Here is a 27,509-nt window from a genome sequence, read left to right on the forward strand (position 1 = left end):
GAAAGCATCTGTATGTCAACTTCCAAAACCAACCCATTTGCCTTAATTTCCCACCCATGGCTTCAACAACAGCTCCTCAAGCTTCATTCTCTCTCTTACTCACAGGCCAAAAAGGCAAACACCATTACAAGAAGGATCAATGGCCAGTAACAAAAAAGGAAAGAAACACTGGATTCCAAGTTTTCGCGGTGCAAGACTCTGACCGGAGACAGAAAGCCCCGCAGCCCGGAGTTGATACAAGGATTCACTGGGAGAGTGAGGATGAAGGTTGGATAGGGGGAAGTAGTAGCAGTAGTAGTAGTAGTAAGTCAACACAAGAGCAGCTTAAAGCAGAAGAGGAACAGGACTTTTTGGGTGAAAAGTTCTCTGAGTTACTTAACAATTCATCTGATTCTCACTACCAGTGAGTACTCTCAATTCTATATATGCATTTATAGATTGGCAGGAATTGCTAGCACTACTTTCTTCACTTGTTATGATTTGGCTTATGTTTGCTTTGTTGATGGATGTTATTTCTAAAATAGTTTTCCTAGTTATGCCCAAATTAACCACCAGTTAAATTATAAGGAGATATTGATATTTTAATTCACTCCTTTCCAAAAAAAAAAAAAAAAAGGGTAAAAATATTCAATATGTAACAAACAGAACCTAAAATATGTAAACATACTCTTTTCTTCTCTTTTTTTTTATTATTATTTTTATTCAATTTATGTGGCAGTTTTCAAATTTCAGAAGATAAGATAAACACTTAACATCATGCTTAATTGGTCCTAGATAAAATTGTGACAAAGGGTTATTTAAACCAATTACCATAATCAAGTAATCTCTCTGTGTCAAAAGTTGAACTAACAACCATTTAGGTCAGCTATTCATTGAATTACAAGGTAAAAAACATCTTTGATCAATAACAAGGATAAAAAATTGTTAATCACCATCTACTTTAAAATTTTAATCCGTTAGACGAGTGTAACTTTAATTTTTAGTTCCTCTAACCTATCCATTTATGACCTTTTGGTCCAACATGTGTTTTCAGTGACACATAATTTTAAACTCAAAACCTTACCTGATACCATGTTAACCCTCTTTCGACCCAATGTGTGTGTCTGGTGGGGCAATTGACAAATTTCTGGTAGTCTTCCTAAGGATTGGCTTCTCTATCTTTATGTGTAAATCATTTTTTTCAAGAATTGATGGATCAGTTAGTGATAAAACTAGTTGATACTGATGATGATCAGGTTCTTAGGAATATCTGCAGAAGCTGATTTGGAGGAGATTAAAGCCGCTTACCGGAGGTTATCAAAAGAATATCATCCAGACACAACTTCACTCCCACTGAAAGCAGCATCGGACAAGTTCATGAAACTAAAAGAAGTTTATGATGTGCTGAGTGATGACGAGAGGCGTAGGTTCTACGACTGGTCGCTTGCTCAGGAGGCCGCGAGTCGCGAAGCTGAGAAGATGAAGATGACGTTGGAGGATCCATACATGGTGGATTTAGAGAACTATGAGTCTGTCCCAGACATGGTGGATCGTCTCGGTGGAAGGAACTTGGAGCTCAGTGATCAAGCAGCTTCTGCTCTTACCTTTGATATTTTCATCATTATATTTTCAATTTGTTGCATCATTTATGTCATCTTCTTCAAGGAACCATATTACTAATATATATATATATATATACATTCTCTTGCAAAATGGATAATTAATTACAATGTAACAATTTTTTTTTTTTTTTTTTGGTATATAATATATATACTTGCAAAAATTTTATAATTATGATTCATGGAGATTCAAACATATGATTTTTCAATGAATTAGTTTCAGATTCTAAATTCAATGAAGTTAAATGGGCATAATAGTAAGTGGGTACCCCTTAATTTGTGCCTTTGGCCGTACAAAATTTATGGTCAATTAATGTCACAAGGTTTTTTTTTTGAAACTCAGAATTCTCCTCGGCAGGGTCTTTTGGATTCACCCCAAATTATAAATTGAGAGTGCTGTAACCGGCTCTATAACGATAACACCGTTAAATCAAGAATCATAATGAGAGTATTGGGGTTTGAATCGAAACATATTATAACCCAACCTTCTTCCTTATCACCATTACCAAGCCCTGAGGACAATTAACATCACAAGTTATCAATTGTATCGAGTACCTTTACTTCTCAAATAGTTATATGAATCCACTAAAACTTGAATTTTGGCGTTTTTTTTTTTTGAGCTCTAGACATCTAAAACTAATTTTGTAATTTGTAGTCTAATAGCAAGTGTGACGGAAAGGGAAAATAAAGTATTAAAAAACTGATAAAATAGTATTATAACAGAGTCACTGATATTCCTAAACATGTTTTAGATTATTATTATAAAAAAAAAAACCTTAATTTTTAATTTTATCAAACAGCATTACAATTTCGAATTTCCTACTTGGTCATTTCAAATTTTCAACCCAGAGGTCAAACGCGCTATAGAATTAGCGCGAAAAAGAACCAAAATTTGAAGCGTTAATTGACAATTTGCAGAACCCCACCCCTACTCCGGAGACTCCAAAGTCCGAAGTCCAAACCGATCAGCGTCTCAGAGTTGTTTGTGTGAGTGTTGTGTCTAGAGATGGGTTCAATAAAAGCAAAGCATTCCAAATCATCAAATGAAATCCTAGATTGTGGGCATTCGTCATCTTCAGCGATCTTCCGGAACATGCTATTTGCTATTAAATATGCCTTCATATTTTTGCTTTAAAAAATCTTACAACAAATAGACGTTAATAAACATACTCTTGATTACTATTTAAAATGCTATACAATAAAACAATTATTTCGTTTCCGGTTAAAACAAAACGTCAAAAAACAAAATGCTTACCAAACCGGCTCTAAACTAAACATTATATTTTTCAAATTTGCAAGACTTTTTTAGGGTGAGTCTAATAACGTTTTCGTTTTTATGTTTTTACAGTTTTAAGAAAGCAGAAACATGATTTTGCTTTATTGAGTGAAAATTGAAAACATAAATGATATTTATTAATATTTGTTGTTGCCACAAATTTGAAAACATAAAGCAATATCTGTGTTTAGTAATACAACATATTTGTTACAAAATGTACATAATATTTTTTATATTTTTCATAACAAGAATTTTAGGAGTTAGTGATTAAAGGGGAGGGTAGATGACTTGAACACGAACTCTCGAATACAGGGAGCAACCCAACCACTCAGGCACAACATTTGCTTCCATTAATATCAAAAAGCCATAAATATATATAAATACATGTATATGCATGATGTATACATTTATTATGTGATATATAATATATTTAGCATACGATAATTTATTGTGAATAAAAAATATTAAATAATACATCTTATATGTAATAAAATATATATTGTGTTATAATATTATAAATTAATTATAATTTAATATTTACATATAATATACTACAGATATGATATATAATAATATAAGATATCTACTACTTAATAATTTAATAACATTATATTCTATATCAAAAATTATTTTGTCACAAAAAATAATTTACATTATTATTTAATATATTATATATTAAAATATATTTTTATCAAATAAAAAATAATATACAATATTTAATATATTCTATACTAATAATATATATTTTTATTAACATTTAATATGCAACTTAGTATATAACACAAATAATATGAACTTTATTTGAAATGAATAGTGCATGTGCAGTAATATTAGTAAAAATGTTTCTGTGCTACCGTACCGAAAACATAAGAAATATTATTTTGATGTTTTCTATTTTCTTCACAAAAATTGAAAACGTTTTTTGTTATAGAAAAACAAAAACATTTTATTGAACGTGATTTTTTTTTTTCGTTTTGCCTTTTTAGAGGTTGACAATAAAAAACAAGAAACGTTTCTCGTTACTAAACGCAGCCTTACCAAACACGTTTTCATATTTTTACTTCAAAAAATATTACAATAAATGAATATTACCAAACATGTTTTCGATTACTATTCAAAATATTCTATAACAAAAACACTTCTTTTGTTTCAAGTTAAAATAAAAGGTTAAGAACAAAACGCTTTGGGCTGTTTTATAACCTAGATAATTTTCAGTTTTATTAGACAATATTATCAGATTATTTTCGAATATTGAGTTTGGTTATTTGAGTCTATAAATTATTAGATGGTACCGAACCATTAATGGTTGACGGACCAATTTAATACAGAATCTTAAATTGAATTGAAAAAATTGCCCCACAAAAATGAATTAATAAATTACAAAGTTTCAGAGACTTCATTGAATTAGTTCACTTGGACCAGACCACCTAATAAATTTTCAATTGAGTCATTTCAACCCAAAGGGCAAACACACTCTTAGAATTAGCGCCAAAAAGCACCAAACTTTGAAGCTTTAATTGCCAATTTGCCAAGCACAATCCCTAGTCCGGAGACTCCAAAGTCCAAAGTCCAAACCGATCAGCGCCTCAGAGTTGTTTGTGTGAGTGTTGTGTTTAGAGATGGGTTCGACAAAAAAGAAGCGTTCCAAATCATCAAATGAAACCCTAGATTGTGGGCATTCGTCATCTTCACCGATCTTCCAGAACCTGCTATCCGCCATTAAAGCTCCTGAGGTACCCGTCTCTCTCATGCACTTAATTTTTTGTTCTGTTTAATTTTTTATTTTTTCCTTTTCCTCCGCGAGTGGTGGGTAAGACTAGGGTTTCTTGACGTATTTGCTGAATAAGTGCCATTTCTATAATTATCTATATTTGTCTATAAATATATATGTATGTTACTTACAATTATATATATTTAAACACCTATATAGGTATGTCTATGTTCATGTGTTTATATATGTATGTTGAGATTTTATAGGAAGCAAACTCTTTTTGCATAATCTCTTGCATTTCATTTTAAAAATTTGTGTTAAAAATGAAGTGTGGAAATCATTTTTGCACTGTTTCCTAAGAATCACCCATGTTTATTTTATTTTATTTTATTTTCAAATGAGGAATTGTGCTTTGGAAAATAAATGGGGACATAGCCAAATTTTCCAAATAAACAGAAAATGCAGTAAATGCACCTTTTTTTTTTTGGGTAGAAAATGCAGGAAATTACTTGTAGAGAATGCAGGAAATCAGGATTCAGGAAACAGAAAACTGTTTCTGAATACATATAAACGCCTTTGCATACCTGATGCTTTATGGTTGTTCTTCGGTTCTTATAAGTAACAAAGCAATAGTAATTTAGTAAAGGTACTTCATAATTTCTGTAAATTGGAACTAGTATCATCAGATTCATCAGCCAATCAGTATATGATGCGGATGTATTTCTGGTGAATCTATTATTCAGTGAAGGAACTCTTAGAAACAATACGAAGTCTGGATGGATCTTCTGTGAAATTTATTCTCACGAACGTGTCCTTATATCATTATGTTCTAAGTGGGGTTCTCTATTCTAATAAATTTGATTTGATTTTTAACATTGCCGTGTTTCAGGGTTTTAAGCCACCACTACTAAAAGGTTTATATTATCTGCTCGTTCATTTGTCTTCAAAACCTTTAAAATATGGAGCTGATTCAAATTACTCGGAGATGGAAATTGATAATTGTCAGATCAGGGTAACATTTAAAGACATAGGTAGTCTCTCTGATATACTGTTTGAAGGACTCGTAACGAGGTTTGAACTGTTTTTCTCTGTTTTACTTGATGTTTCTGCAAGTCAAGCCAGTGGACAAGCTAGCTTGCTTTCAGATACATGGGCTGCTGCTGAAGTATTAAATTTGCTGGTAAGATGTTGTATGGCCATCTTGAACTTGCTTGGGCCTGAACAACATCTTCTTTTGAAAAATGGGCAAGTTCTTCTGGTGATGCTCAGAAAATTATGTTCACTGGATTTTAATACAGGAAATGAAAAAAATACTGTCGCCTTTGAGAAGGTAGTTTCTCGTGAATACACATTTGTTTTTAATGATTCTACTACCTCATTTGCAGAAGACTTTGTTGCTTCTTTGCGTTTCTTAGAGCCTTCTGATCCATGCCTTCCTTTTCTGTGCACAATGCTTGAGGTAATCTAACAATTCCAAATTTTCTTATTCATTTGAACTCTGATTTCACAGCATTTTACCAAGAAGAAATATGATTGTGATGTCAATTGTTAGAGAAGGGAAACTTAAGTTGAATCATACATCTATTGACGTAGACATTTATACAATTACACAAGCCGCCCCCCCCCCCCCCCCCCCCCCTCTCCGCGGCCGCGAGTTGATTTTGCAGCTGTGTTTAATTAAATATTTGTTAATGCTCATAGAAAATTTTACATGATGCATTTGGCTTGCAATTTTATATCAACCATGTCATTTTTCTCTTTGTTTTTGGTGATCGGATTTGGTGTTTCCGAGGCAATATATTTTCGTTTGTATATGAAATATAATTGGCTATGTCTCGTATTGCCACATGCTAGAACAACTTAAAAAATGAAAAAGTCATTACTTTTATGACTTTTTTTTTTTTTTCCGAGTTGGTACTCAACCCCCCCTCCCCCATAATGTTGACCTCCCTAAATTAACTAATATTGTTTAATTACATTTTCAAAAATGATGTTTTTGGTTTTTAGATGCAAATCATTTTGCTGATTGACAATACAAGAGTATCTCGCTTTTTTGTGGATACTGCTGTATAGCAGTACAAAATTATTTAACTTATCAAAAAGAACAAAAGGTACAAAATTATTTACAAAACATATTTCTATACTTATATTTGTTAACGTAACAAAATGATCCTTGAAAACCTATTAAAAATTCAAGGTCACTATTCATATCGAATTTGCCATCAAGGGGCACTCTGTATCATATCTTGCTTGTATTTTTAGATAAACTTAGAGGATGCACGACATGCATTTTGATGTTTTTGCCCATTAGCAGAGTGAGTTTGGTTTTGTTTCATAATTATTTTAAATATTGGTCACATTCCTTTTTATGGTGTTTATTATTATTTTTTTGTGCTTTCTTCTCCAGTCAGGTATTAACTCATTGCAGCCTTGCTCAAATTAATGCAGCTTTTTTTTTTTGTCCTCTTCAGGTGTTTGCAGATGAGCTTTTGGTGCATGGACGATTAAGAGAATATCTTAAGCTGATTGATTCTGTTAATTCTCCTAATAAAATGCTATATATGTGCCACAATAGTCATGGTAATATTGGAAGTGTGATGGAGGTGATCTCTGCTCATTTTTCCCTATCATTTTCTGATGAGCAAGCATTTGAAAATTTTCTCAACAGATTATTTTTGCTGCATGGAAAGGATTATAGATCTTCGGAACTAAGCCTAACTGCAGCCATATCAATGCTTCTCAATCCTATCATGCTTTCTGCACCAAAATTTTTCCAGGCACATCTTATTTCATTGGTTTCTGAAGCAACTGGTATTTGCATGGGTTTTGAAAATATGAGACCAGACCTTAGACTTATGGATTGCTACCTATCAGCATTTGAAAGGTCTGTCATCTTGTACATGAAACACATGTCTAGTTTGCAAATGGATAGCCATCCTACAGGTGCTGGAGGTTGTTTTGTGAATTCAAGTATATTCGGGGAAAACATTCAGCCATCATTTGAGTCTTATATTCAGCAAGTCACAAGAAACAAAGTTAATCACATAATCACCAAGTTAGATACCTCTTGGCATTCAGACATTTACAACATGTTTTCGAGAACAAAGTCTGATTTGGTAACTTCCTCTATTGCATACATGAAGGATATCCAGTTTGTTCTTGACATATCATACAGAGATGAGATTTTATCGATATTAAGCTTCATAATATTAGAAGCTCTTTCTGGTGGCACTAATGATACTGCATTAACTACCAATGGGGATACTAGTCCACAAGATATATGTTTTCTTGCTTCTATATTGAAGTTAATGAGTAGTTCCCTGTTACAAGCCATTTGGTGCCTAAGGCATAGTGGCAGTCTGGGTTGTCCGAGAACCTTAAAGAACTTCTCTTCATGCAAAGAATATGATTCTATAGTGGGTATTATCAGTTGTTTTCAACAATTTAACATCTGTTTACCAATCCAAAAGTCACTATATGACATGATGGAAAGTCACCCGATACGGCACAAAGAGTCCATGATGATGCTTCTGCATTTTTTAGGCCTGCTATCATTAAGTTCTCGTTATGGGCTTGATTTCTTGGTGAAGGGCTGCATATTGGCATTGATGACATTGATGAATCTATTTATTTTTGAAGAGGGTAATATAGAGACATTGCAATCATTGATTGCTTCAAAATCAAAATCCTTTTCAATTGGATTACCTACTGATAATGTCCCAGAGGTGTATTTTAAACCCCTTTGTACCTTATCTAAATATATTCCTTTTTTATGTGATTTATGTTCTTAAATTTGTGACTTTTGTTGTAGGCTGTGTTGGATCAAAGATCTAGCCAATTAGTTGCATCAAAATTCCAGAGAATCCAGACATTGTACTTGAGGTACATGATATTATTGTGTACATCATATAAGCTAATATTAGCCTGAAAAATACAAGTTATTCATGCGAGCCTCTAACTCTTCAATTTATGTCATATTATAATCTGTTTGTTTGAATATTAGGAGTAAACTGTTCGTTGTCAATATTCTGCTGAAACTTTTACCTTGGATTTCCTTATGCTTTTTCTAATATAGACATAGTAATTATGATATGAAGTCGATGTAAAAGAACTCAAATTTTATTGGCAATTATTGTCATGTGGAAGCTTGTGGTCTGTTTAGTGTATGATTTATTGGATGTTCACTTCTGTTCTATTTTTTACTACAATTTAAAGAATGATACTATGGTGTTCATATGTCAAGCATTGTCATATTTCAACGAATAAACCTAGTCATCTGCTTTTTGTGATGTAATGTTTAATTATTCAATAAGGTTTCTATATATTATCTGCTGCTAATAAGGTTTTTTTGTGATTGACTTGGTGATGTTTATATTTGTTTGCTGTGCAACTTATCTTTGAATTTCTGTTGATTGATGCCTCAAAAAAGCTGGTACCATATTCCCATGCATTTTACTCTCAGATGTTGGAAAGGGAGAAATTTTCTTTAAAGGACATTTATGGTCGCTTTTGCCTTGACTATGTTGCTTGTTCTAGACCTTGAAAATTGGCTTTTATCCAAGTTTTGTCTTTCTAGTTCAGGAATTCTTTTTAACTTGGATCACATCGTTTATTTTAATCCTTGAAATTTGGCAATTATCCAAGTTTTGTCTTCCTAATTTTTGCAATTTATGAATAATAGCACCGTAGTTTGGACTAAATCACCTTTTGTATGTACAAGGAAGACTGGGATTCTTGCTGCAAATTATATTCCTATTCAATTTGTAGGGCACACTGTTCTTGTAGAGTAAACATACCAAAAGTGTTTTCTGTTTAAGTGCTGTTTGTTTCAAGACCCGAAAGAAAAATGGATTTTTTTTGTACAATAAGTTTGTATGCAATACAGATAATAGCCCTTGGACTTGTGTGATGCTTCCTGCAACTTCAATGAAAAATGTGTACGATCATTCGTGTTTGTTGAATGAACATGCTAATATGGTCTTATGCTGAAAAATGTGCTGCATTAAACCATGAAATCACACGAGAACCTTGTAGTGTATTTTCTCTCCAACACGAGGAATGCATTTAAATACAATGAGCAGGCCAGTGAGGATGTTGAGTCCCTAGAGGGGGTGATTCTGACGTCCAACATTGCCTGGGGGGAGAAGTTGCTGGCACTTATATGTTTGGATGCCCCTAATGTGTTGGGTAAAGGGGGAAAATTTTGTTTATCATGTCACTCTTCTTGAAGGGGAATACGTATTGTATGGGGTAAAAGGGGGAAAATTGAATGTGCTGGATATCTAAACATGATTATAGCTAGTATTTGGAGCAAGGAATAATTTGTCTTGTTAGAGAAGGTGTTAATTTTCCAATAAAGGGACAACTTTGAGGATTATGTTTCTACAAAACTAGGCTGGCTATCATACACTTTTCCTTTTTAATCTTAGTGTTTGAAAAAAAAAAAAAAGGAGTTTTGAGGTGGCGAGAGTGTTGCCATATTCTCTTGCTTCTGTTAAATTATACAAGAGTTCCACTAAAAACTTGAGGAGACAGCTGCCTAAATTCTCTACCAAAATGCTATCATCATGTTATCTCCTTCTGTTTGCCTTATTTTGACACACTTTTTGGCAGTGCGGCTCCTGTTGCAATCGATTGTGCAGAAAGTGAAGATGGGCAAACAAATACTTCAGCAAATTCCTCATTTGCAAATCACATGGAATGTGTTGTTGGCATAGAGGAGGAAACAGAGGAAACTTGCAATGGGGAGATTTTTCTCAATTGCATACTAGAGTGCCCGAAAAAATCATCTGATATTGACGACTTAACTGATTTCATTGAATGCAAGCAAGGGAAGGATTATTCTGGCTGGTTGAAGGATCGGCAAAGATATCGGAAGTGGAAATCTGAGAAAATGGCAGTATTAAGGTGGCAGAAAAAGAAAAAGACTTGGAGAGAGATGAAAGGAAAGAGAACGTGAAGTTTGTTTATACTTTTGAGAATCGTAGTCTGCCTGTTGGTAAATATTAGCCAAATGACTTAAACATAAACAGTAGTTTCAGGAATTAGTGGAGAATCTCTTCTTTTCTTTGGTAAGTAATTAGTGGAGAATCTCATCTTCTATGTTTCTATGATTCTATGGGAGTTGCTCTGGCTGATGGGAAAAGCACATAATAAAAAAAAAAAAAAAAAATTTTTTTGAACTCTTATTGCGCGCTGTTGGCCTATTGGAAAGGTGGCATTGTGGTCATTTCAAGTCCTTTTCTCTGAGCAAGCAGTAGAAGTTATGGTGTGCTATCCAATGTGGCTAGGAGCAACTTTTCTACTGGACTATGGAAGATGATCTGTTTGCTTAATGGAACTGCAGTTGGGACATTAAAGTGATGGTGTAATATATTTGGGGAGTTGAGGGGAGCGGGTGTAAACTGTAAAGATGACTTCTACTGAAGCAAATGGCGTTGCAGATTGGCCAAGGTGCGAATGTTTTTCCTTTCCGTTGTTGCCTTTTTATTTTGGATTGCTTGAGCTAAAACAATAAAATGGAAAGGGGAAATTTGCTTAATGCTGTCCATTGTGATATATCTAAAACATAATTATGTGTATATATGTGTGTGTGTGTATTTCTGCGAAATTGTACTTGGATGTGCATGATCTAATACATCATCTTAAGTTGTTTAGTCATTTAATCAGAGAGATATCCTTACCATAAAAAAGTAAAAATTAGGGTTAAATATTAAAAAGTGCATCATGAATAGAACAAGATGCATCATGAACAAAGTGACAGTGGGGCTGTTTTATTGGGAAAGTAAAAAATAGTCAAATGTATGTCAACCTAGAAATTCAGATATGCATATATGTTAAGAGGCTTTAATAATGTGTTTAATGCTTAGACATGGCAGTTGGATATAATTCAACATGAGGGTTAGAGGAGTAGTTTTACAAGGTAGTTCTCATTAGGCAGGGTAGCAAGCCATGTTTACATGGACTTGCTTACCTATGTCGGGTGCGATTATTGTGTGTCCCACACAGTTACTTTACTTACTTTGGAACAAAATCATGTGGCTGACCACAGAAAATTGAAATTACTGTTGTTGAATGGAGTGAAATTATTTGTACACCAATTGTCAGCCTACCTGCCTTCAACTCTATGGTACATCATTTTTTACTTTAGAACATTTTTGTCATGCCATGTCCACATCTCCACAAGTATATTATATGTACTCAACTGGGATAAATTCCAATCCAAACTAATTGTGGTAGACATAGATGAAATGCGCCCGGTGCATGCATCCGAGACGTCCGTGCATGTACATCATGGACGGTCGGGATGCGCCGGTGCATGGTGCACGGGGGCACCCAATATTTTCTCTCCGACTTGTTTTATAAGTACTTAATTGAGTTGAAATACATCTGGTACAATGAAAAAAAAAAAAAGGCAAAAATAAAAATAAAAATTAAAAATTAAAGGAAATGAGAGAATATTGTTAATCAATTATTTTGTAAGAAAAAAAAAGAAGAAAGAATGATAGTAATCCTGTTTGGAGAAAGAAAGGAGTAGAAAATAATTTTAATGAATTCACTACTATGATCTTTTTCATATATTTTATCTTTTATAAATATAAGGGAAAATTTGGTATTAGCAAAGTTTTATTAAAAATTCTAACTTTCCTTTTATTTACTTTCCAACTTTCCTTTTATTTACTCTTAAATCCTTCCGTTCCCTTTCTTTTCCTTCCAAAATTTTATACCAAATACAAAAACTCACATCACTCCATTTCTTTGTTTATTTATTTATTTTTTTTGCCCTTTTCTTACCAACCAGGCTGGGCCTAAGAAACTAAAAACCAGTGTTGAAAGTCGACCTGAAGAATACGAGCCTAGACGAGCCCAACCCAAAGTATTCACAAACTTGCAGCCCATTTATTATCTGTCCAAAACGGATAAACAACGAATCCACGCCGTTTAAAAAATAAAAAAAATAAAAGTAATGAATCTTTTGAATGAAATGGGCCATTCAGATGTTAGTACCAAATGATCATTCTTTTATATATATCTCTTGTTTTTAATTTTATAAATTTTTAAGTAAATTGTTTTATCAGAAAGGTAAACGTAAAATTTTCAAATAATTTGATTGAATCAAACATTTGGGTAATTTAATCAAGAATTCTCAACTGCAGATGTCACTTTCTCACCAGACCGTCTTTCACGTTTAGCTAGTGTCCGCTCACGTGAAACTTCCTAGCAATTTCCAAGTTGCATTTTAAGCAAAAATTCAACTTTTCTTTGGTGGCCTGGTTTTTCTACTTTCAATTAATTATTAATTTTGGACCTAAATCACATAAAGGGGAGCATGAGAGCAGAAGTGGGAAAGTGATAAAATTTAAGTCACACAACGGAAGTGAACGTGTACACGGAGTATGAGAGCGACGAGTGACAATGTGAGTAACACTTATTGGGAAAAACTGTGCGTCTTAGTTTTGGACATCTTATTAAAGGGATAGAATCACAATGTCATAGGGGGGAGAGAGAGAGAGAGAGAGAGAAATGCATTAATTATATGCTATGCATCTAAAAGAGGAGAAAGTCTACAATCCCAAGGATATTGTATTATGTGGTACCCCCATCGGGGGCATGAAAATTCTCAATTTGTCTTGATATGCTTTAAATTGACACTTTCTATATCTGTTTATGGGTGCGGTACCATGTGTAAGTACCCTAGAGTATTGTAGACTTTTAAATAGTGATATGATTTACTAAAATAGAGCACTTTTACTTATGTGACGAGATATAATTAGTAGATGATACGAATGACGTAGTATGACCGGCGCATGAAGTCTCTCTCTCCTAAATAAGGGTGTCTCATCCTCCTTAGCAAAGGGAGTAATACCTTCGGATACCTGCACGCATCCCCACAGTTTGAGTGACTAGGTCAAAGGTTCAAAACATTTGAGAGTCGAACACGAGACCTATATATATATGTACAAGCTCTATATACGCCAACTTGGTTACCTTGTGGGTTATATTCACCAAGTTTAGGTAGGTATAATCTTGTCTGCAAAATGGTCCAACATGACTCTACCAGTAATTGACAACAATAACAAAAGTAGACACATTTCTTTGTATTCGAAACACCTTCTAAAGTTACTCCTGTTATAAAATAATGAATGGAAAAGAGAACAAAATTCCAGCCCCAAAATAGGTCATCCCCTAGAAACAAGGTGGAAAACATATTTGTTGTGTTTCAAGAAAATGCATCCAATGAAAGACAGAAAAAAAATACTTATTTCATTTTTCCGGTAGCTCTGCGTTGCTTCTTTCTTTATTCCCGGCCATCCTTTATATTCTCGTCTTCTCAATACTCCGTAACTGGAATACAAGAAAGAGTTACAAATGTAATATCAGATTTACGTAACTTTCAGCAACTCAAAAATTATCACAGACCTTCTAGTTTTTAGCAGATTATGAATTTATGCTGAAATGTGACACATTTTCAAAACAAATTCCGGAATACGGTGGAAAATGAGTTCACGGTGTCAACAGATGAAATGATTCGACTAACCTTCATGCATCAAGTGTTCACAGCTGTGACATGCTTCATGAGGAACTCGACGATTTCTGGGGATACTTTCGAAGTTGTCTCCTTCAAGTTCTGAATCCTCGTTTCGGTTTCCTCTTCAAGCCTTTTTTCAGTTGACCCAGAGCTCCCACTTGTCTACAAATGAAGAACAATGAAAATGGAAAAACTAATAATTCCCATAAGCTTCTGAATATCACTTGAGACAAGAAGGAAAGCAAGAAGAAGATCATGACAGCGATGATGGCATTAATATTCAGTGATGATGATTGCGCTAGTTGATGTTGGTTTTATTACCGATGGACATTAGCAGAGATGGTATGATTTCTCTCCTTTCGATTTCGAAAGAGTTTGAGAGTTCGAGCCTGCTAGGGAGAAATATTGTTTGTATGTGTGCGTTTGCTGAACTGTTGAGAAAAAAAAAAAAAAAAAAAAAACACAATATTACATCGGAAAGTCTCGTTTGGTGCTCAGCTTCCAAATTGGAACGATAGAGTGCCACGTCACTCTCAGCTTCTTCTTTAGCCTGTTTCAACCTTGTCAACTTCACTGAAGCACAAAAGATTACGAGATGATTAATCCACTTTAGTAAGGTGAAAAAAATGAAAAAGAAAATAGGAATAGGCCGATTTAAACAAACAAATTACAGTACATACTACATAGAAATAAAACTCGGTCTGTGATCAATAATGACAAGGAACTTTGGGCTAGTTTGGTATACGTTTTGTTTTTGACCTTTTTTTTTAAGTGTTTTGAATAATAATCAGTAGCATGTTTGGAAGCATTTATTTGTTGTAAGATTTTTGAAAGCAAAAACATGACACATATTTGGTAAAAAATATTGCAAGTTTGAAAAATATAATGATTAGTTTAAAAAAGTAATTTAAGAGGTTGTTGTTGTTGTTGTTGTTTTTTTTAAAAAATTTACTGTTCATTACTATAGTAGTATCAAAACGCTTTGGTGTGAAAACATATAAAAATACCAAACGTTTCAGTTTGGTATTTCAGTTTTTGGTCACAATTCACGAAGCGTGTCAGTGTAAAATAAAACAACTTTTTACTAAATGCGTTTTCTTCATTGTTCACTGCTACAGTACCCTAAAAAACAAAAATAAAAACACCAAAAACAAAATGCATACCAAACGACCCTTTATTATCAGATTGTTTCAAACTCGAAAATGTCAAAATTTCCACACCAACTTATAGCTATAACCTTAGAAAATAAACACATGGATTAGATTTTACAGTTTCTAGCAGCAGACACAATTTGTTGGGCCTCCTGTTCTGCAGATAGTAGCATCTGAATGCCTCCTTGTCCTTTAAAGGATTCCATTGCAAATCTGCAACCTAAAAGAGCAAAGAAAATAAGTTGAACATAATCAATAGTCTTCACTTGTTATATTACAAAATAAAATAATAAAGAATGTCAATATTAAACTTTAAGAATATGACAATGTCATCTTTCTTTCGTGTTAATTTAGTCTATACCAATTATCTTATTGAAATGGCAAAAAGCAAGTCCCATATAGGAGATGTGGTGATATTACGAGACTGAAACTGCAATTGTGACGTTTCACATCGTCTGGAGGATAAGTTGTTGAGATTTATATGTGCGGACATCCTTTAACTATATAGACGCGTTTTGAACAAAACCGTGAACAAGAGAGTCCAAACCAGACAACATCTATATGGATTGTGACAGCAATAGTTTCGAATTTTTTTGCTAAAGGCATACTCATGCACCTTGCCAAAAAGATCACATGGCCTATTTTTAGCTTAAATTAAGTCTCTCAAGAGAAAATTTGAGTGACTTGGAGGGATAATTGTGACCTGGAAGAAACTCAATTCTTCCTAAAAACTAAAAATTAAATCTGTTGGCATCTCAAGTCTAGAATATTTTAAAAGTTATAAAAATCTAATCCTTGCCAAGTACCTACAAAATGTCTGACAAGCGCAGCTTAATGTTTTGTGGAGAGAGCATTGTTTGCTACGAAGCAAATTGTCAAACATCTACTGTGCACATACATCTCTTGGTCCATAGAGATGTCTGTACCCAACAACCAATAGACATTAACACAGATATGTTGTTACCTCTTCAAATAAGAGGTTGAGCGTGTGTTCGTTTGTTTGGCTTATATAAATATATATATATATATATATATATAATAATAATAATAATAATAATAGAAAGAAAAAAAATAAACATTTAAAACACATTTAATTCAACGAAACCTTGTCCCAACTTCGCATGGTCATCTACATGACTCTTGGAGCATTACTCAGTGACCTAGTTGGTAAAAGCCTAACTCTCCGAATGGGTGTGCCCGTGTTTGAGTTCTTCCTCTCCCTAATTTGCCAGGATTGTAAAAAAAATAATAAAAACAAAAAAACATGACTCTTGTTACACGATTAGGTGAAAAGATCTGATTTCCACAAGAAGCTAAGAAAGATTGAATTGTTGGGTGTGTGAGCAATTGAATCATGAAATTTGATAGACTGCATTGTGTTTCATATGTAAAGTTCTTCTGTAGAACAACATTTTTCCAATAAATCATACTAAAACTAATAAATGTGATCATATATCATCATTCCGGGCAGACTAAAGCATGTGAGACATAATGGAATCATTCAATTCCAATGAATGCCTATATAAATTTATAATTGATGTAAAGCTTAAATACAACATGAATCAAATATTTGGCAAGTTTTAAACAACATTTGTGGCTAAAACCAGATCATTTTTACACATTATGAATAAATAAATAAATAAAAAATGAGGAGAAAAATCATAGCAAAAAATGAATGAAACACAATTCATGAAACTTGAAATGAAAACGAGGGAAAGAAGAAAATATCAAATGAAAGGAAGCTCTATTAGTACCCGTGCGACACAAATTACAGAAGGGTTACTTTCTGGAGAAAGAGAGAGATTGCAGTAAATTTCTTGAGGGGAGAGAGAGAGAGGGAGGGGCCAAGTCATCCATATAGAGCTTTTTTCTGCACAACTAGCGGGATCAGTTTGATAAAAAGAATGTTAAAAAAAAAAATTGATAAAAAGATACATATATGAGAAAAATAAAAATAAAAAAATGAAATAATATAAAAAAAAGAAAAAAGAATGATCTAGTTGTCAAGCCCCGCAACTAGAGATTACGCCACGCAGACGCCCAACAGGAGATGACATGGCAACCGACGCACTTTGGCCGTTCGCGGAGCACATCCAGCGGTTATGCCATGCAGATTCCCAACAGAGGTTATGCCATGCAGATGCCCGACAGGAGATGATATGGCAACCTGCATGGATTGGGAATTTTTCGTAAGCACCACTTAGACGCCCAACAGAAAATGACATGACAACCTGTATGGACCGAAAACTTTCTAAACTCCTGTAACTTCGAAAGATAGCGCTGAGTTAAAAAAAGGTCATATGTACCAAGGTCACATGTACATTAACATATTCCTTATGAAATGGTCTTTGGCCTTAAGTATTTATTGAAGATTTGATGGGAGTTCGAGAAAAACATATATAGAGGGGATGTTTTATATGTAAATACTGGTGGGATGTTTTAACAAGTCCACATTCAAATAAATTTATTTATTTATTATTATAATTTTTTTTTCCTAAAGAACTTTGGATTAAGATGCCCAAATCTAATTCCCATCCACAATAACTCTAAAATAACCGTAAGGGTTGAACTAGCTGGAAAAATTTTGAAGTGCATCATGAAATATCAAGTTTCAGGTTCAATTCTTTCTAAGTGCAAATAATTTCTCAGGGACCAAGCCATATAGTCCAAGCTTACTCATTCCGTGTTGGGGGGAGGGCCTTGCATGAGTCCTTAGGACACCCTGATTAATGAATAAATAATTTTTTGTTAAGGTATTCTTTTTTTTTTTCGTAAATATTTTACGACAATCAAACACCAAAAAATAAAAAAATATTTTACATCCAAATAATCAGAGCCTTAGACATTTATTAATTTCGTAGTCATTAATTTATTTTTTTATTTATTTTATTTTTCCTAAAGAACTTTGGATTGAAGATGCCCAAATCTAATTCCCATCCACAATAACTCTTAAATTACGTAAGGGTTGAACTAGTTAGAAAAAATTTGGGGTTCTTCGTGAAATATTAGGTCTCAGATTCGATTATTTCTAAGTTCAAACAATTCCTTAGGGATCAAGCCCACTGACAAAGTCAAAGCTTACTCATTCCGTGTTGGGTGGAGGGTCTTGCACGAGTCCTTAGCACACCCTAATTAATGAATAAGTAATTTTTGTTAATTTTTTTTTTCGTAAATATTTTACGGTAATCAAACACCAAAAAATAAAAAAATATTTTTTTAAAAAGCATTTTAGATGCAAACAATCAGAGCCTTGGACATTTATTAATTTTGTAGTCATTAACAACCCAAATTCTCCTGGGTGCCTTTTTTTTCCTTCTTGTTTATGGCGATGCAATTTTATCACATTTAATTAAAATTTTGTCACTTCCAATGATAAAGAATTTCACCTTTTTTTATTCACCAATAATAATGGTGAAATTCACCATTTAGATTTTTTTGAATTTCATATAAATTTTTGGTGAATGGCGATGGAACATATATAAGCAAGCCAAAAAAAAAAAAATGAAAAAAAAGAAAAGAAAGATATTACTATAGCAAATTAAACATAGTGGATCTCATTTGCCTGTATTTATGCACAGAGTACACTAATATTCCATTATATATTACAGCGTGCAATGTGTTAGCAATATTTGCAAACATTATTTGACTTGCTGAACCTTGCAAATTAGAGATTTACATAAAGTTATATATCTATATGTAAATACATACATACATACATATATATATAATTTCAAACACATGAGCAGATTATCTTTCTCCTCTCTGTTCTGGAGTTAGTCCTCCCTTTCCACAACTGGGACAACTCTTTAATCCAAATCCTTGGCAATCAAAGCATCTAAAGATAATTCACATTAAAATATAAATTAGAGGGAAAAAATCCAAACCATAAATATATTTTTTAATTTGTTCATGATTAATTGTAACAATTCCTTTTAAAAAGCAGGGAAAAATTAACTTACTTCCAACGCTCGAAGATGTTCCCATTCTTCTTATTCTTTCCTGTTCCCTGAGTGAACAAAAACATGCATAAATATATATATATATATATATATATATATATATATATATATATATATATATATTAGTAAGTTATATGTATATAATCCATATATATATATACTATTTTTTATTTGCAAGACATATATATATATATATACTAGGAAAAGGCACGTGCGATGCACATGGTGAATATTTTGTAACTTATAAAATTTTTGTCTTCATATTGATTAATAAAAATTTATTTTATATTAATAAATAAATACTGAAATATTTTGAAATTGGTGATAGAGTTTAAGTTTCGTAAATTAATAAATTCTTTTATATTTTTATATTAATCCTGAAATATGTATATTTTATTTTTTATTAAATAATAATTTTTTATTTTAATAGTGAAATATTTGAGTTTTGCAAAGTAACAAATTTTTTTAAGTAATTTGAATTTTATTAGGTAATTTGTGATTTGAATTTTATTAGATAATTTGAAATTTAGTATAATTTTTAATTTACAATAGAAATTCAATTATATTAATTTTTAATTAAATTTTAAAATAGAAATTCAATTATACTAATTATACATTAGATTGAAATTGATATAAAAATTAATTATATGGAGTTTGTGGTTTTTGGAAGACCCTAGGTTATATTTTATTTTCTTTAAATATGTAATTTGTGATAGAATTTTATAGAAATTATTTTATTTTATTTAGATATATCTTTGTAAAATTAGATTTTTTTATTATTAAAAAACTCACAAAAAATAGATAAATACAAGGGTTATATACTTATATGTGATAAAGTTCTCTTTTTGTATTAATTAATAAATATTTTTTATATTAAAAAATAAATACTGAAATGTTCAAATTCTTTAACATTTATATTTTATTTATATGTATTATTATATTATTATATATTTTCTTTAAATATATCCTTGTCTAATGTGATAGAGTGATAGAAATTGTTTTATTTTCTTTAAATATATCCTAATTTAATTAGATTTTATTTTATTAGAAAACTTATAATAAATAGATAAATACAGATTACATGCGATAGAGTTTTAAAGAAAATAAAATACTTAATTTGTGGTAAAGTTTTGGTAATTTGTGTTAGAGTTTTGTAAAAACTATTTAAATATATCTTTATCTAATGTGATAGAGTTTCATTGTAAATAAAATAGATAATTTGCGGTAAAATTTTATATAAATTATTTATTTTCTTTAAATATATATATTTTTGTCTAATTAGATTTTTTTTTAATATTAAAAAACTCATAATAAAACATAATTTGTGGTAGAGCTTTAGAAAAATTATATTATTTTTTATACCAATTATTAAATATTTTTTATATTAATAATTCTTGTCTAGTTATATTATATTTTATTAAAAAATTCATATTAAATACATAAATAGGTAATTTTTATTAAAAGTTTATATAAACTCTTTTAAAAATATATTTTATTTTTTTTAAATATATCGTTGTCTAATTAGATTTCCTTCACCAAAAAACTCACAATAAATAGATAAAAACAAGTTATATGTGATAGAATTTTAAAGAAAATAAAATAGATAATTTGTGGTAAAGTTTTATAGAAAATACTATATTTCTGGAAATCTATTTATAATAAATAAATAAATAGGTAATTTGTGTTACAGTTTAATAGAAATTCTTTAAAAAATACTTTTTATATCAATTAATAAATATTTTTTTATATTAATAATTCTTGTCTAATTATATTTCCTTTTATTAAAAAAACTCATAATAAATAAATAAATAGGTAATTTGTGTTAGAGTTTTATAGAAATTCTTTTCAAACCTATTTTTATATTAATTAATAAATATTTTTTAATCTTAATAATGCTTGTCTAATTAGATTTTATTTTATTAAAAAAACTCATAATAAATAGATGCATAGGTAATTTGTGATATAGTTTTATAGAAACTTTTTTAAAAACTCTTTTTAGATAAATTAATAAATAATTATTTATATTAATAATACTTGTCTAATTAGATCTCCTTTTATTAAAAAATAATTAATATATATATAAATAGAAAATTTGAGTTAAAATTTTATAGAAACTCTTTAATACTATATCTTTGTCTACTATGATAGTGTTTTATTGAAAATAAAATTTGTGATTTGTGATAGAGTTTTATAAAAATTATTTTATTTTCTTTAAATATATCTTTGTTTAATTAGATTTAATTTTATTAAGAAACTCATAATAAAAGTTAATTTGTGGTAGGGTTTTAGAAAAAATTATTTTATTTTTTATATCAATTAATAAATATTTTTTACATTAACAATTCTAGTCTAATTAGGTTTTCTTTTATTTAAAAATTCATAATAATAAATAGATTAACTTAAATTTTATTAGATAGATTTTAGGGTTTGATTGACATTTTTTTTTTTTTTTTTTTTTTCTAAAAACTCTTTGCATATCAATTAATAAATATTTTTTTTTATAAAAATAGATAGTTAAATACTGAAACTCTTTGCACATGTAATAATACTATTATTAAAAACTTTTTTTTATATCAATTAATAAATATTTTGTTATATAAATAAATAAATACTTAAACACCGTGGCACAACTTCTGTATTTACTCATAAAATTAGGTTTTCTTTTATAAAAAAATTCATAATAATAAATAGGTTAATTTGAATTTTATTAGGTAAATTTAGAGTTTTATAGAAGTTTTTTTTCTATAAAAACAGTTTTCATATCAATTAATAAATATTTTATTATATAAATAAATAAATACTAAAATACTGAAACTCTTTGCACATTTAATAAATATTTTTTAAATAAATAAATAAATACTGAAACTTTAGATTTACTTTTATTAAAAAATTCATAATAATAAATAGATAAATAGGTTAATTTGAATTTTATTAGGTAGATTTTAAAGTTTTATAGAGTTTTTTTTTTTTCTTTTATTTATTTTTTTTTTTATAAAAACTCTATTCATATAAATTAATAAATATATTTTTATATAAATAAATAAATACTGAAACTCTTTGCACATTTAATATTTTATTTTCTTTAAATATATCATTGTGTAATTAAATTTAATTTTATTAAGAAACTCATAATAAAAGTTAATTTGTGGTAGAGTTTTAGAAAAATTATTTTATTTTATAAATCAATTAATAAGTATTTTTTATGTTAATAATTCTTGTCTAATTCAATTTTCTTTTATTAAAAAATTCATAATAATAAATAGATAAATAATTTAATTTAAATTTTATTAGATAGATTTTCGAGTTTGATAGAATTTTTTTTTTTTTTTTTTGAAATACTTTTCATATCAACTAATATATATATATATTTTTATAAATAGATACTTAAATATTGAAACTCTTTGCACATTTAATAGTAGCATAGATAAAATCTTTTTTTATATTAATTAATAAATATTTTTTTATATAATTAAATAAATACTGAAACACTTTGGTAGAATTTCTGTATTTTACTCTGAAAATTAGATTTTCTTTTATTAAAAATTTGTAATTTGTAATACATGTTAGAGTATTATAGAAAATATTTTTAAACTCTTTTTACATGAATTAATAAATATTTTTATATTTTAATAATTCCTTTCTAATTAGATTAAAAAAAAAACTCATAATAAAAGGTAATTTGTGGTAGAATTTTAGAAAAATTATTTTATTTTTTATATCAATTAAAATAATTTTTATATTAATAATTCTTGTCTACTTAGATTTTCTTTTATTAAAAAAGTTATAATAAATAAATAGGTAGTTTGTGTTAGAGTTTAATATAAACTCTTTTAAAAACTCTTTTTATATCAATTGATAATTATTTTTTATTTTAATAATTATTGTCTAATTACATTTAGTTTCATTAAAAAATTAATAATAAATAGATAAATAGGTAATTTGTGTTAAAGTTTTTTAAAAACTCTTTTAAAACCTCTTTTTGTATCAGTTAATAAATAATTTTTTATATTAATAATACTTGTTTAATTAGGTTTCTTTTTATTAAAAAACTTATAATAAATAGATAAACAGGTAATTTGTGTTAGAGTTTTATAGAAACTCTGTTGGTAGTGTTTTATGGAAAATAAAATAAGTAATTTGTAATAGAGTTTTATAGAAATTATTTTATTTTCTTTAAATATATACTTGTCTAATTAGATTTAATTTTATTAAGAAACTCATAGTAGAGTTATATAAAAATTATTTTCTTTTATATATCAATTAATAAATATTTTTTATATTAATAATTCTTGTCTAATTAGATTTATTTTTTTAAAAAATTGATAATAATAAATAGATAAATAGGTTAATTTAAATTTTATTATGTAGAATTTAGTGTTTTATCATATTATTTAATAAATATTTTTTTACATAAATAAATAAATACTGAAACTCTTTACACATCTAATAATAGTATAGATAAAAACTCTTTTTATATCAATTAATAAATATTTTTTTACATAAATAAATAAATATTTAAATACTCAAACTCTTTGACAGAGTTTCTGTATTTTTCTGTGGAATTTAACTCTTTTTATATCAATTAATAAATATTTATTTATATAAATAAATAAATACTGAAACTTTTTGGCAGAACTTCTGTATTTTACTCTGGAATTCTAGATTTCTAAAATTCTCAATTTCTGTACCTCTTCCTCCTTCCTCTATGCCTCTATTTATAGGCTTCTTGGATGAATAGGATAATGACATATGTCCTTTTCTGATAATGACATAATCATAACTGGGCCGGGCCGGTTATATTGTGATAATTATCCATAAAAAATAACTAAAAATAAGAGTTTTATATAGAATATGATTGATTTTATTAGGTAATTTTTAGATTTTTATAAAAATTATAATTATCCATAAAAAAAAACTAAAAATAAGAGTTTTAGATAAAATGTGATTGGTTTTATTAGGTAAATTAGATTTTCTTTTGTTAAAAAACTTGTAATAAATAAATAAATAGGTAATTTGTGTTAGAGTTTAATATAAACTCTTTTAAAAACTCTTTTTATATCAATTAATAAATATTTTTTATTTTAATAATTCTTGTCTAATTAGATTTACTTTTAGTAAAAAAAACTCAAAATAAATAGATAAATAGGTAATTTGTGTTTTAAAAACTCTTTAAAAACCTCCTTTTATATCAGTTAATAAATAATTTTTTATATTAATAATACTTGTCTAATTAGGTTTTCTTTTATTAAAAAACTCATAATAAATTGATAAATTGGTAATTTGTGTTAGAGTTTTATACAAACTCTTTAAATATATCTATATTGATAATAAAATAGGTAATTTGTAATAGAGTTTTATTGAAATTATTTTATTTTCTTTAAATATATACTTGTCTAATTAGTTTTAATTTTATTAAGATACTCATAATAAAAGCTAATTTGTGGTATTGTTTTATAAAAATTATTTTATTTTATATATCAATTAATAAATATTTTTTATATTAATAAATCTTGTCTAATTAGATTTTCTTTTATTAAAAATGGATAATAATAAATAGATAAATAGGTTAAAACTCTTTTCATATTATTCAATAAATATTTTTTTATATAAATAAATAATGAAACTCTTTACACATCTAATAATAATAATATAGATAAAAACTCTTTTTATATCAATTAATAAATATTTTTTTATATAAATAAATAAATACTAAAAACTTTTGACAGAGCTTTTGTATTTTACTCTGAAATTCAACTCAATTAATAAATATTTTTTATATAAATAAAAAAACTCAGTTTCTGTATTTTACTCTGGAATTCTGGATTTCTAGAATTCTCAATTTCTGTACCCCTTCCTCCTTCCTCCATGCCTCTATTTATAGACTTCTTGGATGAATAGGATGATGACATGTGTCCTTTTCTGATAATGACATAATCATAATTGGGCCGGGCCGGTTATATTGTAATAATTATCTATAAAAAATAACTAAAAATAAGAGTTTTATATAGAATGTGATTGATTTTATTAGGTAATTTTTAAAGTTTTATAAAAACTATAATTATCCATAAAAAATAACTAAAAATAAGAGTTTTATATAGAATGTGATTGATTTTATTAGGTAATTTTTAAAGTTTTATATAAACTATTTTTACAAAAACTATTTTTACATCAATTAATAAATATTTTTTATATAAATAAATAAATACTGAAATACTGAAACTGAAACACTTTACACATTTAATAATAGTATAGATATATATAAGAAATTTGAGTTAAATGACAGTACCTTACATCCAGGACACTCTATAGCACCTTTGCCTGCACATTTTTGGCACCTTTTTCCGATCTACAGATCATATGATTCAATACAATATAAATTAACATTGTAATTGTCAAATTACAATGGCATAAATTTTTTGTAATGATTAAAAATGGTTAGGGAATTGACAATGAGAATAGCAATGACCTTGGTAGGTTCAGTGACATTGTCATATATATATATATATATATATATTGAGCACAATTGGTAAAGTAATTTGTAGTGTTCTCCTTTTAATCTTATACTTCAACATAAAAATTGTTGGTGATCCTATTTTATCCATTTATTTCCCACAATTAATTAAACCGTAAGTATGCATATGAGACTGAGAGACTCCCACAATTAACAAAACATTCATGCTAGACTTATTATAATGAATATTTATATATATAATTATCTACTTTCCCTTAGTTATTTATTTATTTATGCATTATATGTTCTCAACATTTCTTGAATGCTCTTTCTTATAATCATTTAATCTTTTACTTGTATAATAATATAAAAATATATTTTTTTACCTCCCATGAGAAGAGACCATTGTAATTTCAAACTCGTGACATTCATATCACAATTACGAATTTTTCACGCACCAAAGTCTGCCCTCTTTCACTATATATATATATATGTATGTATGTATTTGTATTTGTGTGCTATATGGATGTAGGAGTTAGAAAGTAAGAGAACATACCGAATTAAGGGAGAAAGAGTTGGCGGCGAATGGTATTAATGTGCTCCCTCTTTTGTGTTCACCAATTGTACACGTAGTATTGAAGTGAGCATGAACTGGTAATTCTGGCAAAATTTTCCAGTCGCAACAGAGAAAGAGCTTAGCCATTTCTCTACCACCAGGAACTTGTAAATTCTCCTACTTTATTTCAGCAACTATTCAGCATAAATTGTGTTTGGTTCTTGAGAAACTTGAGTCTCCAAAGAGTGGATAAAGGGCTGATGACACCCATATATATTTCTCCTTATCCACATATTCTTTTTATGGCCCCCACCACCCTCTCTCTTCTCCACGTTTATGTGGTCTACCAATCATATGAGAAAATAATCATAATAATGATCCGTAATAACTAAACAATGGAATTGGTCTTTTTCTTATAATTAGGGGTTCACTTTGAACTGGTTTCGGATTTTTTTTTAAAATCAAATTATTTATGATGGTTTTAAAAAAATTAGAACCAAACTGAATCATTTTATCAAAAGAATCAAACCAAATCAAACTGTGAAACACGGTTTAGTTCGGTTAGATTTCATGATTCCTCCCTTTTTTTTTTTTTTTTTTTACAGAAATATTAATATTTTGAAATCCAAATTCACAACAATAATGGTTCTTCCTGGCCCTTTGGGCTCCAGAGTCTGGAATATGGGCATTGTAGTTGCAAGTCTTTGGAGTTTGGTTCCCTTTGTTGGTTGTGTGGGCCTTTTTTGGTTCCTTCTAGCCCTTTGGGCTCCAAGAAATGCTCAGGGTATCCTTGTATTTACCCATTATACACAAATACCTTAATTTAAAAGGCTGTCAAAATAATGATCGGTTATGACATGCGTCTCAAATTTTTTTTTTTTCTTTTAAAAGAAAAAAGATATGTCACAAGGGCGCTCTAATTAATTCATGCCCTCACCCCTCACTTGTTAGCCTGGGGAAAGGAGGATTCCTTCTATGTGGGAGGGGATTTGGTGCCTTTGCACTAAAATGAAGCTCGTGGAAAGAGGATCCCCTTTTGTGCTGGAGGAGATTTTGTGTGTTTTGTCACCCATTACAAGGTTCTAGACTTTTAGTGTTAACGTACCATTTTGGTACACAAGCATAGAGCCATACTCAAGCTTCATTTTGGACTCCATGCAAGCCGCATTCAGGGCCCATAGGATCAAATCCCTACGCAAGATGGGATGCAGATAGCTTGAGTTCAAAACTGTGAATGTGCTTCCCGATGCAGTGATTGATAGCATTAGGGATGACAAT

The 27,509-nt window shown here is 29.4% G+C and overlaps 4 protein-coding genes across 6 annotated transcripts; 2 read left to right on the plus strand and 2 right to left on the minus strand.

The window, feature by feature from the left end:
• On the plus strand, window positions 1-1,773 carry LOC132273861 (NAD(P)H-quinone oxidoreductase subunit T, chloroplastic). Its single transcript, XM_059774954.1, has 2 exons — window positions 1-403; window positions 1,236-1,773. Exons 1-2 carry the CDS (start codon window positions 57-59, stop codon window positions 1,657-1,659), a joined length of 771 nt encoding a protein of 256 aa, XP_059630937.1. The 5' UTR covers window positions 1-56; the 3' UTR covers window positions 1,660-1,773.
• Window positions 1,774-4,292: 2,519 nt separating this feature from the next.
• On the plus strand, window positions 4,293-11,166 carry LOC132273862 (uncharacterized). Of its 2 annotated transcripts, XM_059774956.1 has the most exons (6): window positions 4,293-4,607; window positions 5,475-5,616; window positions 5,971-6,044; window positions 7,057-8,310; window positions 8,397-8,467; window positions 10,199-11,166. In XM_059774956.1, exons 1-6 carry the CDS (start codon window positions 4,494-4,496, stop codon window positions 10,542-10,544), a joined length of 2,001 nt encoding a protein of 666 aa, XP_059630939.1. In that variant the 5' UTR covers window positions 4,293-4,493; the 3' UTR covers window positions 10,545-11,166. The 2 variants fall into 2 exon arrangements, with proteins under 2 accessions (XP_059630939.1, XP_059630938.1); XM_059774955.1 differs by having other exon boundaries at window positions 5,475-6,044.
• Window positions 11,167-13,704: 2,538 nt separating this feature from the next.
• LOC132273283 (V-type proton ATPase subunit G1-like) lies at window positions 13,705-15,636 on the minus strand. The gene is made up of 4 exons (XM_059774274.1): window positions 15,384-15,636; window positions 14,587-14,687; window positions 14,124-14,276; window positions 13,705-13,930 (listed from the first exon to the last, which is right to left on the minus strand). The coding sequence occupies exons 1-3, from the start codon at window positions 15,469-15,471 to the stop codon at window positions 14,133-14,135; spliced, it is 333 nt and encodes a 110-aa protein (XP_059630257.1). The 5' UTR covers window positions 15,472-15,636; the 3' UTR covers window positions 13,705-13,930; window positions 14,124-14,132.
• A 3,133-nt stretch (window positions 15,637-18,769) lies between these two features.
• LOC132273863 (protein PHOTOSYSTEM I ASSEMBLY 2, chloroplastic) lies at window positions 18,770-26,488 on the minus strand. Of its 2 annotated transcripts, none has more exons than XM_059774957.1 (4): window positions 26,232-26,488; window positions 25,511-25,570; window positions 19,225-19,286; window positions 18,770-19,100 (listed from the first exon to the last, which is right to left on the minus strand). In XM_059774957.1, the coding sequence occupies exons 1-4, from the start codon at window positions 26,376-26,378 to the stop codon at window positions 19,013-19,015; spliced, it is 357 nt and encodes a 118-aa protein (XP_059630940.1). In that variant the 5' UTR covers window positions 26,379-26,488; the 3' UTR covers window positions 18,770-19,012. The 2 variants fall into 2 exon arrangements, with proteins under 2 accessions (XP_059630940.1, XP_059630941.1); XM_059774958.1 differs by having other exon boundaries at window positions 19,225-19,271; window positions 26,232-26,486.
• Window positions 26,489-27,509: the final 1,021 nt, after the last annotated feature.

The sequence above is a fragment of the Cornus florida genome, unplaced genomic scaffold (genome assembly GCF_030987335.1).
Source record: "Cornus florida cultivar Cherokee Brave unplaced genomic scaffold, ASM3098733v1 CherokeeBrave_3.0.0_Hap2_Chr09, whole genome shotgun sequence".
In the NCBI taxonomy this organism is placed as follows: Eukaryota; Viridiplantae; Streptophyta; class Magnoliopsida; order Cornales; family Cornaceae; genus Cornus; species Cornus florida.

Coding starts and splice junctions, on each gene's coding strand:
- LOC132273863 (XM_059774957.1), bottom strand. CDS start 26,378: ATGGCTAAGCTCTTTCTCTGTTGCGACTGGAAAATTTTGCCAGAATTA. Junction 19,287..25,510: donor TAGAGTGTCCTGGATGTAAG/GTACTGTCATTT, acceptor TATTTATGCATG/TTTTTGTTCACTCAGGGAAC. Junction 19,101..19,224: donor AACATCTTCGAGCGTTGGAA/GTAAGTTAATTT, acceptor AATTATCTTTAG/ATGCTTTGATTGCCAAGGAT.
- LOC132273283 (XM_059774274.1), bottom strand. CDS start 15,471: ATGGAATCCTTTAAAGGACAAGGAGGCATTCAGATGCTACTATCTGCA. Junction 14,688..15,383: donor TGTGTCTGCTGCTAGAAACT/GTAAAATCTAAT, acceptor TTTGTGCTTCAG/TGAAGTTGACAAGGTTGAAA. Junction 14,277..14,586: donor ACCAAACGAGACTTTCCGAT/GTAATATTGTGT, acceptor CTTCATTTGTAG/ACAAGTGGGAGCTCTGGGTC.
- LOC132273861 (XM_059774954.1), top strand. CDS start 57: ATGGCTTCAACAACAGCTCCTCAAGCTTCATTCTCTCTCTTACTCACA. Junction 404..1,235: donor TCATCTGATTCTCACTACCA/GTGAGTACTCTC, acceptor GATGATGATCAG/GTTCTTAGGAATATCTGCAG.
- LOC132273862 (XM_059774955.1), top strand. CDS start 4,494: ATGGGTTCGACAAAAAAGAAGCGTTCCAAATCATCAAATGAAACCCTA. Junction 6,045..7,056: donor TTCTGTGCACAATGCTTGAG/GTAATCTAACAA, acceptor TGTCCTCTTCAG/GTGTTTGCAGATGAGCTTTT. Junction 8,311..8,396: donor CTACTGATAATGTCCCAGAG/GTGTATTTTAAA, acceptor CTTTTGTTGTAG/GCTGTGTTGGATCAAAGATC.